General features: G+C 43.1%; 1 protein-coding gene across 3 annotated transcripts in view; it reads left to right on the forward strand.

The window, feature by feature from the left end:
* Window positions 1–11708, forward strand: part of EMSY (EMSY transcriptional repressor, BRCA2 interacting) — a 42539-nt gene extending 30831 nt beyond the window's left edge. For all 3 annotated transcript variants that reach the window (XM_083170259.1, XM_083170260.1, XM_083170261.1), the window contains 4 exons: window positions 776–1005; window positions 2051–2584; window positions 2833–3369; window positions 5152–11708. In XM_083170259.1, coding sequence (XP_083026385.1) covers window positions 776–1005; window positions 2051–2584; window positions 2833–3369; window positions 5152–5343 — 1493 coding nt within the window. In that variant the 3' untranslated portion in view covers window positions 5344–11708. The remainder of the gene's footprint in view (window positions 1–775; window positions 1006–2050; window positions 2585–2832; window positions 3370–5151) is intronic.
* Window positions 11709–14110: the final 2402 nt, after the last annotated feature.

The raw sequence follows: 14110 nt of genomic DNA on the forward strand, positions 1-14110 counted from the left end.
GCCCATTTCTCAGCATCGGGCGTTTGCTTCTGTCTGCTGTTATCTGGGATCGTTAGGAATGTGGGGGTAATATCGAATATCTTTATATTTTGGTAATGTTTAATTAAACAGCTTGGTTTCGTTTTCAGTGGTTTGGCAATGTCCTTTTCCTTCCAGTAACCCATATAACGTCTTTGCATAATGAAAATCCCACTGTAATCCCCTGTGTAAGTGTGTTCGATGTGCAATAGTTCAGGCCTTCCCACTTCCAGTAACTTATGTGAGCGACTTCTCCCTGATCCCATGCCTGTGGTCATATCCCACTCATCCTAATTGTTCCTGAGGTAAATGTGGGGACATAAAGGGATTTATGTCTCATTTTCACTGCTAGCTAATATCATTCTGGCTCTGTGAATAATTTAAAGTAAATAATCTGCATTTACAGCTCTTAAAGGCCAAACGTCATAGTCTGTGGGGAATAAATGGGAATTATATTTAGATTACCTCCTAAATGTCAAACTTTTCCAAAATGTTGATTTATCCTGTATTAAGTAGCTTCCAGTGAGTTTACCACCATGTCTACATGGACATTCCAGCAAACCAAAGACTTAACCAGAGTAATGGCAGCCATTTTATTGTCTAGACCAATTTTATTCCCGTTCACAAAATGGCTGCCTCTCCTCCCTCCTCAATCATATTCTATTACCGCATCTGGCCTGGAAACAAACGTGTAACCTATTATTTTGGCAGTATGGCAAAGTGAACCTTCCCGTCTGTTTTGTGCTCTCACCTATAGGTAAACCCAGGCCAGTGGCTTCCACCACTACAGTGAGTTCCGGAGACGTCCCCCTCACATCCCTCCTTCAAGTGAGTCACCCGTCACAGCACCACCAGCTGCAGACTTCCCAGGCCACGCGTACGCTTCTTCAGCACGTCACGCAGTCACAGAGTGCGGCGCAGACGTCGGTGGTGGTAAAATCCATCCCCACTTCCTCCAGTGGGGCGTTCACCCATATTATGCAGCAGGTATGTACTTCATTTGGCGGCATACTCTATTGGTGTATCTGCATGCGGGGCTGGCTCTGGTCGAATATTGTATCAGTTTAAGATGGGGGTGGGGAACCTTTGGCCTTACAGCTGTTGTTGAACTACACATCCCAGCATTCCCTGCTACAGTTTTGCTATTTGACCATGCTAAAACTGTTGCAGAGCATGCTGGGATGTGTAGTTCAACAATAGCTAGAAGGCCAGAGTTTCAGCATCCCTGATGATATGGCTCTGTCAATGCATATAATACATTTATTGGGATTATTTTAAATATATTTAGTAAACATACTATATAATATATTTTTACATTGAGGTATAGTTGGTGAACAATGTCTACGTTGCCCCCAAAATGGTTGAAAGTCTTGGTTTTGTTTTTTGGTATCAATGTCGACAACTGAGCATGTAGACCCCCAATTAGCATCCCGTGTCCTCTCGCAAAAAAAGTTTTAAAGTCTATAAAATGTCGACCTTTTTGTGTGCCAACCTATTGCTTATGTCGAACATGTATTGTTGACCTAGACATTTTCTGTCAGCCATCTTATTCTCGTATTGTATGGCTGCAGTCATGCCAAGATAATCCCTTCTTGGCACTCCAGGTACGTGTGTTTTGTCTTGCGCTGTGTTTTTTGCCCGACTGTGCGTCTTAAATGCAGTACAATGGGACCAAACCGCTTCATGAGACTGCACCGGTACCCGACACTTGTAACGCTATGTGCATCTGATTCTATGCTAAGTACTACGGATCAGTCACAGCAAGTTGCTTTGTACACAGATACAGACTCTGTCAGGCACAGATGCACAAGTGTTGCATATTATATGAATCAGGTTTTGTAGCTTTGCACAACCAGATGCTCAGGGTGGAGCCAGAGTTTTTGCGCCTGGGTCTGAGGTCTATCTGTATAATGGTTTTTGTGACGGTGAGAAATATCCATTCAGACTGTAGGTGGCGCTGTTTCTTTATAAGTTTTTCCCTCCCAGTGCTTTCTCTATGATCCTTTGTAAGTCTCCTGTTATTGTCCACCAGGCACTAAGCAGCCATGCCGCCTTCAAGAGAACCGAAGAGACCCTGACCGAGGAGGGGGAGGTGGAGGAGATGGACACGTTGGACCCTCAGACTGGGCTCTTCTACAGGTCCGCCTTGGCTCATAAGCAGCAGAAACAGATCCACCTCCACCAGGAGGGGACCCACCTACAGGTGAAGACCGTGCAGTCTCTGCAGACCAAGCAGAAGCAGATCATTCAGCTACAGCCGGAGCAGATCCAGCACAAGATCCAGCAGACGGCCCAGCTGTCCATCAGGCAGCAGAAGATCACGCCCCTGCAGCAGGAGCAGCTCCACCAGCACACGCACCGCCACATGCTGGTGAAAGAGCGGCCAATCCCGTCGCTCGTCTCTCAGCCGCAGCAGACTGTGGTGCAGGTTCTGGCTGTGAAAACCACCCAGCAGCTGCCTAAGTTGCAGCAGGTGCCAGGGCAGCAGAAGATCTACGTGCAGTCCCAGCTGTCCCAGACCCCGATGCAGCTGCCGCTCTCCTCCGATAAGCAGACGGTCACTCAGGTAAGCCGTGCTGGGAACTTTCCAATGAGTAAATGTTTCTACCAGCCAAGTGAGAACGCAGTATGCCCTGGCCACCGCAGTCTGCTCATTATCATATGCTAATAAGGGTATCCACCTATTTGTCTTCATGCGGCTGGCCGGCCCACCCGTTTTTTTCTCCGTCAGCAGCTGCATTAGTGTCAGGTCAAGTGTTTAATATGTCACATTAGGCGGCTATGTATTTTAATTCCATTTCTTGTATCCATCAGGTGTCACAGCCAATCGTATCACAGGGCTCGGCTGTTACGAGGATCACCTTTGAAGGACATCAGCCCCCCACCGTTTCTAAGGCAACTGTTGGCGAATGTCTGCCGAAGCTCACCCCCGCGGTGTCCAGCATCCTCACGCCCGTCTCCGTGGCCGAGAAGGCCTCCGTAGCGGACATACTGAAGATGTCCATGATGCAGGCAGATATAGAGCCGGACGTGGAGCCAATGATTGTGGACCCTCCGTGTAAAGTTACCCCCATCATTAAACCTATGCCGGTATTAACCGAGGCAGCTATCCCACCGCAGGTGCAAAGGTTATCCATGCCAAGTACAGTGACTGCCACAGTACCGCCCCCTCCTAAATGTTTCCCAGCCCCCATCATCACGGCAACCACGTCCACAGCACTCCCTGTCCCCCTGCCGCCGCCACCCCCGCTAACCAGGAAGGTTGATGTTCCAGTCGCCAGCCAGATCATACAGATACAGAACGTGCCACAGAAGAGGGCAGAGGAAATGCCTTCCGAAATTATTATTCAGGTAAGGCCATGGGACTTTGCCGCCTTCAGAAAACATACAGAGTCGGTTCAGGGTTAAGTCGGCCCTGACTTCCCCTGAGCTCCTCCGGCAGCTCCCCAGGAGAGCTTGCGAAGATTTGGCACTTAATGTGCTGTTTTCTTAGCAGAATTGAAAGATCCTATTCAAAAGACTGGGTGGCCGTTGATTGGCTGTGAGAACACTGTCAGCCAATCACCAGCTGCCCAGTCTTTTAAATATGATTTTTCGCTGATGGCTACACATATATCTCTTATGTGCAGCCCATCCGACCTTTGATCCATTGTGCACGGGGCTGTGCATTGGATCCGTTTGTATGTTGTACACTTGCGATTTGGGCTGATTTTACTCGATTTCTCAGCCCGAACCGCCGGATCGGGTGAAATCGAGCCTAAATCTCGTAGCCTATAGGGGCCCTAAGGGACGGGAATTGGCCAAATAAAATGAATCTTCTATTGATTTAAAATCTTACTTGGCGGCTAGAGGAGATGGTTGTTCCATCAATAGAGGGAGGTGAGGTTATACGGGAAGGTGGGAAGATGATCAACTCAGTCTTACGTCGTTACTCTTCTTCTCGGAATCTCATTCACCACCCAAGACTAGAGGGAATTGGGAAAACATATTTGTGACGTTACAAAGCTAATCTACCTTTTAGCCATGTTGACCATATGATGTCGCTGTACTGACTCTTATCTAGACACAATACATAGAGCCCCCTACAGCTCCCTCTTAAATTATTTATTTGTCCACTTTCTACTAGACACCTTTTGTGAAACTGTAAGTTGATGGGTCTTTCTTTTGAAACTTTCTACCGATTTAGGTTTTTGGTTATGTAATAGTAGATGGCGTATAATTACCTGGCCAACAAATAGGAATCCCACCCAGCCTGAGCACTTTGTATTAGAGATGTTCGGGTTCGGTTTTACTCTGATCTCAAAGCGGGAAACACGTGACAGCTGATAGCCAATCGGAAAAATCTGAAATTGCTATAATTTGGCCATAAATACTCCGAATAAATCCACGAAAAACCGAACTTGTTCATCTCGACTTTGTATATACGTTCAATAATATTTCTTAAGTGACCAGAACCTGTTACACAAAAGATGTTTTTAGGGCTCTATACTTCACGTTTGGTTTTCTGGTAGAGTTGAATGTTCCGGTGTCGGATAGACCATCCTGTCCTCCATCTGTTATCTGGATCCCCGGCATATATTTTCCTATGTCATTATTATGGTGGGACAAGGTATTGTGAAAAGAACTTATGAGATCATCCCCCCCCCTCCCTTCTACTTGGCTCTACTATCAATAGCGCCGAGGTTCAGGACCAGGCCCTGCTTTGGTCTTTTGGCCTCTTCGGGTATATTCTGCCTTGAGATGTCCCCATCGTTGGCCAATGTCTGTCTGGCCTTTGGAGACCTTGGGGTGTTTCAGTAGGGTTTAACTAGAAGGTTCATACATAAAAGTTGTTCCACCTGCCATTGCTCGAAATGTGGAGTTCTCCTGTGGTAAGAGACTCTAAGGATGTGTAGACAAAGCCTCAGCTTTCAAAAGTGACCTCCTCAATGATGGTCTCCACCTGGTCACCAAGTATGCACCCCCTTTTGTCCTTGGAGATAAGCATTTATTGGTTAAACATCCCGGTAATGCTGGTTAGACTATTGAAAGTAGCGGGTGACCGTAGTGGGAGCATAGAAATGTATAGCATGACCGTTCGTTTTAAGCCGTGCTTCCATCACATTGTCATTCTGTCTTCCTTAATCCTTACAGACCATCCCTCAGTACCCCATACCTTGTCACTCCAGCTCCAATGTGCTGGTGGAACCCAGTAGCCTTCTGGAGATGAACAATTTCACCAGCCAGCGCCTCGGAGATGAAGATACGGTCATTATACACGACGGGGACATGAGTGCCGATGAGAGGACACAGTGTAAACCTCCGCTCAATATTGAGCACGTGTAGCAATCGTGTAAGCAGGACAAGGCCTGTCTGTGGCACGGAGGACTTCTCTACGTGGGACCGCTGGTTAGCTTCGGGATCGCACATTCAGTACCATGGACAGAAACTAAGCCAAAGAGTTGGAAAGACTTTCAGCCCTCTCTGCGGTGCCATCGGTTGGCACTAATTCTATTTTATAGTCAAGTGAAGGGCGAAAAGTCCCCTTTATGAGCACAGTATTTTTTGTTTCTTTTATATATATATATTTTTTTTTCTCCCTTTTTGAAGGAAACATTTGGCCAAAACATCTTAAAGAGATATACTGTAGCATTCACGGGACAATTTCTGGTTCTGCAATTTTTTTTATTTAAAGGTCCCATCTGCAATGAATTTGGAATTACTTATTTTTTTCGTTTACATGCAAAAGTGAGAGGTTTTTCTCGGTCATTTCATAATTTTGCTTTGCGGCCTGGCAAAATAGGCCGTCTGTAATTTAATTGCATCATGTTTTGATTTTCAGGTGATTTTTCTTTTTGTGCACAGAGGTAACAGAAAGAAGTGCACTTAATTAGTGCAGTTATCCCTAGCGCCCCCCTGGATTCCATCTTTTATTTATTTTTTCACATTTCCCGGTCACCTCTGCGTAGTGGAAACCTTCGCTTTTAGAGCTGGGCCAGGAGCGACGAGAACGCGGCTGCTTATTCACTGGGCCGAAGAACGGAATAATTGTACTAAACGTTGACTTGTGGAATATATTTCGAAATGTGCAGATCAGAATTTTAACAATGTCTGTTCCTGTTTCTGGTCTGCTCCTAAAAGCGTGCATTTTATACACAGGCAGATACAATCTAAACGATAGGTTTTATTAGTTTTATCGATAACCTTGCACCTTAACGCTGTAAAATAGTGGTTCCATTTAAACTTTTTCATTTGGCTAATATCAGATTTGTCACTGGTCATCGCTAGTAGAATTGGTTGCTACTGGCAACACACAGTTTGCTTGTGCATATATGTAACGCGAGCACATTCCGTCTCGCTTTACAATTCGGAACAAATCCGAAGACTGGGAATAGTGGACAGACCAAGCGGGAAGTGGGCCCTGCAAGTTTATAATCTACAGGGAAACAAAATATGTATATATGTGTAAATGTATATATGTGTATGTTTGTACAGATGTGTCCAATTGTTTCTAGACTCCTTTTGCGTTAAACAGCCCTTCTAGTTGCGCCATGCCATGGTGTAATTCGGTCTGCCGTATACCCCAGGAATGGCGAGTGCAGCGGATTAAGGCCTTTTTTGTATATACAACACATGCACACCTAGTTTCCATGCAATTCCGCTTGCGTTATACATAACACATAAGCTCTGTGGAGCCGGAAGTCTTTTTCCATTAAACAAAGTTTTATTTGCAATTGGACGCACAAGCGGCTTCTGCTGATTAAAATTATGCGTGACCGCTGCTGTTTCTGCATAGGAAATGCTATGTTATGATGTTTTCCAGGAAAACACTGTAATGTTCCATCACACACTGACTAAAGACATGTTGCATATACTTTTAATCAGCAGCAGCTGCTTGTGTGTCCAGTTTGCTAATAAGACACTATTTAACGGATAAAGTACCGGTGCTACAGAGTCACACAGATCACGCACGATCTAGAATGCAACTTGTATCGCATTGAGGATAGATGTATGTGTACATATCTGTGTATTCTATACACACAAAGGCATTAATCCGCTGCTCTCACCGTTCCTAGATTTGTGGTGTATTAATCCAACGCAGTTCCCAGAGTAGGTTTGGGGGTGTGAAGGGACGTGATCATATTACTTAAATAAACTCCACAGACCCTTGCGCTCACCATAATAAACAATGGCGTTTTTGCTCAATGCATTTAAGCTTGCAGCCCTCTGTCGAGGGAACCCGTTATACATACATATATGTATGTCTGTGTGTATATCGCAATATATATATAGTCACCCATAGCAGTCCAGGGGATTATCGGTGTACAGTGACAAATCTGACTATGTGCATATGTTTTTATAGTATGTATGAAAAGTATAAGCGCTCAATTACGTACAATATATGTAATAGGAAACGACTCACCTCAGATACACCTTGTATATATGTATTTGTAATACATTTGTAATGCATTGTGTTTTTACGAATACAGCTTATTGTAGCAGATCATGCATAAGTCATGTTGTGTTCTAACACGCACCCCGTGGTGTGAGCAATCCATAAGATTCAGCCTAATTAATGCAGGTTTTAGAACGGAATGACTGAGAAGTACTTTAATCCTATATGGCACAACGTCCATTTAAATGGACGTTCTTTAAAAAGTGCATTGCGTAGACTGTAAGACGGCTGCCGTTCAAATTCCGAAGCCCATATAAATGTACGAAAATACTGAGAATATTTTCCGGCACATGTTAAAGTATTAATCTATGGAATTTAGAATGAAACTCAATGTTTTGGCGTACAAGGGCCTCATTCCTCTACTTTTACCAGTGTCCTGGTACTGGGATTCACCAGAACCATGCAATGGTCATAAAGGGTGCTTAATACATGCGTGGTGTATTCGCGGTTTATTTTCAGGCTTTTTTTATGTCGCCAGAAATCGCAACATAAGCAAATATCAAAGACTACACAAAATAAAAAAGCTTTTATTTATACACGAAGTTAAAACTAAACGTGGAACTTTTTTGAAAAATGGGTCAAATTTATTAAACGAAAAGTTTCATCGGTAAATGGCAAAGAAAAAAAAGCATCGGCGTGGCGCTACACATTTTGTCTGTAGTAGTTTCCTGTGTGTGTCTGTAATTAGGAAGAAATGTTTTCTATACACACAATTTTGCGGTGTCTAATTTATCAGACATTTTACAAAATTCAGATTAGGGTCTCGTATTTTTCTGTCATTGTAACAGAATTTTTTAGTAATTTGTGGATTGTTTTTAATTCTACACAGATATTTTCATTTGGCTCTGAAAACCCTTTTTAGAGGATCGAAAAATTATTTAAAACGAGTGGAACTTCGCATTAATGCAATCCAATCTATTGTATTAGAATACTTTTAGGGAGGAATTCAGTTACCGAGGCTAATTGATTCCCCCTGGGGTTACCCGGTTGTCCCCCGATAGTGGTCACAATTGGAGATTTTCTTTTTCACCTGTACACCACGATCTCGAAAAACATATGGATCTGGGAACTTATCCTGGATCTGATGTGTTTTTGCTCAAAACCAAGAATTTCGGTGCTGTTAAAAACTGGAGGTAATTGAATTACCCCAAACATTTTGCAGTCATGCCCTATTTTTATAGCGTAAAAAAATCTGGTAAAATTGAATGTTTCCCTAGGCATGTGCTCTGGCCTAAGATTTAGAATGTAATACTTTCTAGCACATACTCCAGTAACAGATGACCAGGTCATTCCTTAATACACCCCCCCCCCTCTTTATTTGGAATCAGGTCCGTATACACCGATATTGCATGTGCTTCGTCGTTTAACTTTGTTCTCTTTATCAATATTTTTGTCTTAATCCCTGAAATATCATAGAATACCGGAGTACTTGCATAAAATATATTGGCTTTTTGCAACTAAATTCAGCTCCTCTAACATTAGCGGTTTATTTATTTAATATCACCAAACTTTAGTCCACATCTGTGGCTGTTCTGCACATTCCGTTATCTATTTCCCATTGTGATTTATTGGTCCACTCGCACTCTGGCAATTTTCCACTCACGCAAAGGCGCTAAAATTGTGCATTTGAACGTACCATAGAGTACGTTTTGTTCACATCGGTCTCCGCCTCTTCCAGGGTTTGAGGCAGACGAAGCCACAGAGTGGAGTCTCAGCAGCTAAATCATGTTTGGTTCATGGGCTCCTAGTTGCTGACTGTTATGGCTGGCCCCGGGGGCTAGGGGGTCATTTTTTTTCTTTCTTTTTTCTTGTGCAACCATCCAGAAAAGAGCAGGGCAGGAATCACACGGGGCAACGTCTGTGAAGTTGCCGATTTATTACAATATGACTGACGAATATTTTTTTCTGGCTGCTGAACCTTCAAAAGACTTAAGTACTTATATGAAAGGTGAATATTTAATTCCGATACTAGTGTGTATGTGTGTGTATATATAGCTGCAGTTTTTGCAACTGTTTTGTACAGAAATGATTTGAGCTTTGTATTATGTACATACTTTGTATATTTGAGTTATTGCTTTGCAGGCTCTCTGTTCCGCTGATGGTTCTCCAGGCAAACCACCCTCATCCCTATACCTTGGCACAATGCTCACAGGAGAAAATACAATTACATAATAAAGAGCGATGTGGAGACCAAGTTTTGCATCTATTAGGCATTTTAGCCGCTGTTTTTAATTATTTTTATTTTTTTTTAAATATATTTAAGCATCAACCACTAAACTGCTTTGGCGATACTTCAACGACATGATTGCCCAAAAGGAAAAATAACATATAAATGATCAAACCTCTTCACAAAGAACTATCCATGGGCTGTGAGAAGCATTGTTGAGGAAAGTTATGGCTTAGCGGATCAATGAGGCTGATGTGGTCAATACCATGGTTAACCACTAGAGGTTGACTGCGTCTAGTTAGACGTTTATACTTGGTTGACGGGTTTACGTAGACAGTGACACTGGATCAACGGTAGTAAAGGTTGACACAGGTTTTTTTTTTTTTTTTTTAAACCCGGACGACCATGTCTAGCTAGACGCCGTCGACCTCTAGTGGTCAACCATGGTCTTGTTGACCTCCACCTCGTCGATCCGCTGTCCGGATATAGTTATGAAAGCGTAGACAAAACCTTGTTCTTGGTTTTAACGAATCGTAAACTGTGCAGTCATAAATGTTTCTTAAAGCCAACCTGACGCATAATGTATCATGTACTTAACTCCAGTAACTCCTTTATATCGAAAAGGGTGATGATGCTTATGAACAATGCTGGCGATGTTGTAAATGGACAGAAAGCATTCACCTAAACCAGTGACGCCCAAAATTGCATTACTGCACCTTAACGTTTCAGCATTTTTCTCCTAGGCCAAAACTTTTATTTTCATTAAAAAATAAAATAAAACCTGTTGTTTTGCCTATCGCATTGACCATTAAATAAAATGATTTGGTAATGGACCACTATCCTGTGGCATGTGTGCAAGCACGCTGCTGAGTCACACAGCATAAGTTTGGGAACCCCTGACCTAGATCATTTTAGGCCCGTGATTCCATGTGGATAATCCAACACACAAATGCCCATTTGGATGTCCGCTGGGTTCCAATCATGAGTAGGAATTGTGACATTAAACACCTACTGTAGTAAATTGCTTTTATTTTAATTTGTTTTATACTTGCTCTAATGAATATGTAGTCATAATATAATGTACACGTTTATCAGGGCTATATGCTCATATCAACATTTCATCCTGTCTTGAAGGCTTATGTTGATGGGCCAAGGGCACGATTCAGGCCTGAATGCTGGACTGTGAATGTTCCTTGCCCAGCGATCAGGTAGCCACCTTCAAGTGAAATCCTGCCCCTGTGCACATCTGTGGAGACCTGTGAGGGAGTAGATTACTTTCTTGGTCCTGTTGACACGCTCCTTGTACAAGCATCAGCCTGCCACACTTTAAGAACATTCTGGAATATTGCTTTAGTTTGGATGCTTACCATTTGCGGTTGGAATTGTAAGTCCCACAATGGCCAGGACTTCACAAATTGTGCTAGGAATTGGGTCTACATTAACGCTTGACGCACAGCCTGTAAAATGAAGGTCACCATTTGGTTTATATGGCAACAAATGATTTTACTGGCTTGCTCCGAGTCAACATTTGTACCAACTAGGGGTCTAGATTGCAAACTGAGACTATTATATTTATATACCCCACTATCTGCAGATATGGAATCAGACACTTTTCGGGTGGCTGAACCAATAAGAAGAATCCCTCCTACAACTTCAATCACCCTTATAATTACATTGAGGCATTTTCAGTCTGCTATATATTTCCTCATCCCACCAAGGGATTGCCTGCGATGGTTGAATACAAAAAAAGTATGGCTGCATTGTACACAGGATTTCAAAATAATCTGGATTTTAAATTTTCACGAGTAAAATTTTAATTTTGTAATATAAATCTTCAGTCTTGTTGCTCCGAAACATCCTTAATCCTACTGGTCTGATTCCAATGTACAGTACTTGTATCATTCAAGGCGTTTTTTCTTTATCGTCTACAACGTGTAACATTATAACAGTACTAATTTAATACCCACTATGTCTGCACGTTCTAATTGTAAATGTAAATATTTTTGTTTTTATATACTTTTTTGAAAGTGCCCAATGTAAATTTAATTTTAACCATGGCTAAGCTTGTAATAAAAGCAGTGTAAACTATTCTGTGAGCTTATTTTCTGTGATTGTAGATATAGATATTGATATATTGAGGAATTAGGTCGGTTTAGTTATGGTATTTTGAGTATATTTGTAAATTTAAAAAAAAATGTCAATCTACAGTCATCAAATTTCTGTACGTACAGGATGATTGTTCATTTCATCTGGTACATACATAGCTGGCTCAATCGTGGACAATCGAGCACCAACATACGTTTCCCATGATAAAGGTCACCTATCTTCCTCTACAAATGGTGAAACGTACGTTGGCACTCGATTGTCCACGCTCAATCCAGCTGTGTGTGTACAGCATGAAATGGACCATCGAGTGCCAACCGGCATTTCCCATTTGTAGAGGAAGATACTGTAGAGGTCATCAGCTTATTGGTTGATGGGGAAGTGTCCGCTGGTCCGCGTTTGATTCAGTCTTTTGACCTGAGCTTTGTGTGATGGGGTAGTTGGGTGACCCACATAGGTGGGAGATTTCAACATGCTAACTGAAGCTGATCTGTTGTACCCAAAGCCAGTTCTGTGATGGTATATAGCAGGGGTGGGCAATAAGCAGTCCTCCAGCTGTTTATGAAATACACATCCCAGCATGCCTTGCCTTAGTTTTGCTATTTGGCCATGCTGAAACTGATGCAAGGCATGCTGAGATGGTTAGTTCATCAACAGCTGGAGGGCCTCGTATTGACCACCCCTGCTATATAGGGTCTAATTCAGTATAGATGGTTAGTCTGAGAAATAACAGTTGACTATGAGCAGAAAGCCGCTGCCCAGACAGAAAGAAAACACCCATGGCAAAATTGCCAATACATCGCAAATAGCCATATATACACAGATAGATTTGCAAATCCCGAAACAAGGAGGGACACTTCTTTTCCATCTGTGCAAATGTGAGCAGGTCTGAGGCTGCCACTAATCAGTGACTGAGCCAGGCTGGAAAGGGACATCGCTGACGTCAGAGAGACTCCCCAAAAATGACTGGGCCTTCTGGTTTGTTTTTTTTCAAACACAGTAAATGCCATGTTCCTGTCCAAGTGCGACTACTATGCTAATGCTAAGACTACTATGCTTAGACACGCTAAAAATATTTAAAACTCACGTCGACCTTTTTCCATGTTGACATTTTGTATGGCGACCTTTTTCATGTCGACCGTTTAACCATGTCGACCTTTTACCTGTCGACCTTTAGACCCTGACGACTTTGTGACTGTCGACCCTTAGTGGTCGACCATATAACTGTCTATAATGAGTTAGTCTGTTTTATACCATAACCGTATTTTCAGGGATCTTCCAATTCTAAGCCTGTAAAATGAACTTTATGGGTTGGTGGAAGCTTTAGAGAGTAAATCCATCACTTAAAAGTCCACTTTTGTACAACCCCAATTATGACACCACTTATTTTATAGCCTGGTTGCCTACCTGACCCTCTCCATGAGGGACACAATGCTCTGTTCCTGTCCTTCCCTGGTAATGTCGGATTGCCATCACCTGTAGTGACACCTTTCTTATCAATGACCTAGCTCCCCACAGGTGCTGGCAATCATACATTACCAGGGAAGTCCAGGAACAGAGCATTTTCTCCCTCATGGAGAGGGTCAGGTAGGCAACCATGTTTTATAGCCCAGTGGCGGCTATAATGTATTGGTTTAATTCTTAAGCTGAGCACAGAGGGGGAAAAAACCTCTATGGAAAGGTGGGTAATGTTACGTTATTTCTGGGATCTTTTCTTGTCTCTGAGCGGAGTGATTTCAGTGTACAGAGTTAGAGTACAGTATTCAGTACTTACAGAGTAAGGGGTCACTGTTGCTGATCATCAGTGAGCTGTACAAGTCTTAATTTCAGGTGCTTAAGGGCTGTTTCACACAGTACGGTTCCTGCCGCACGGTGAAATCCCGTACGGTCAGGGAGCCGCGCCGCACTCAGAATTTTATAATGGCAGGGATGGCCACAGCCCGGCAGCCGTCCCTTCCAGTGGGGGGATCCGGCTGCAGCCGTGCGGCCGGGCCGTGGCCGTCCCGTGTGAATGGACACAATAGTGTCCATTCACAACTGCTGAGTGCGGCACGGCTCCCTGGCCGTACGGGATTTCACCGTGCGGCAGGAACCGTACTGTGTGAAACAGCCCTAACAATTAGTTTGCTCAAGAAACTTATACATATAGTGTTATAATGAAGTTGTATAGAAGAAGCACCCACACAGACTCTAGACTTCTGCTCCATGGTTATTTTTGTCAGAATGATCGCAGACCAGTAGCTGTTAAGCAATAAGCAATTCATGGCTCTGTCACTCCTGAGATCTAATCATCAGCCAGCTTTTCTGGTATCCGCTATAAAATATGCCCAGACAGACCTTTAAACCCTAGACTTCTCCTCCCCCTTCCAGGCTGACAGGCAAATGGC

The sequence above is a fragment of the Crinia signifera genome, chromosome 2 (genome assembly GCF_055691185.1).
Source record: "Crinia signifera chromosome 2, ASM5569118v1, whole genome shotgun sequence".
In the NCBI taxonomy this organism is placed as follows: domain Eukaryota; kingdom Metazoa; phylum Chordata; class Amphibia; order Anura; family Myobatrachidae; genus Crinia; species Crinia signifera.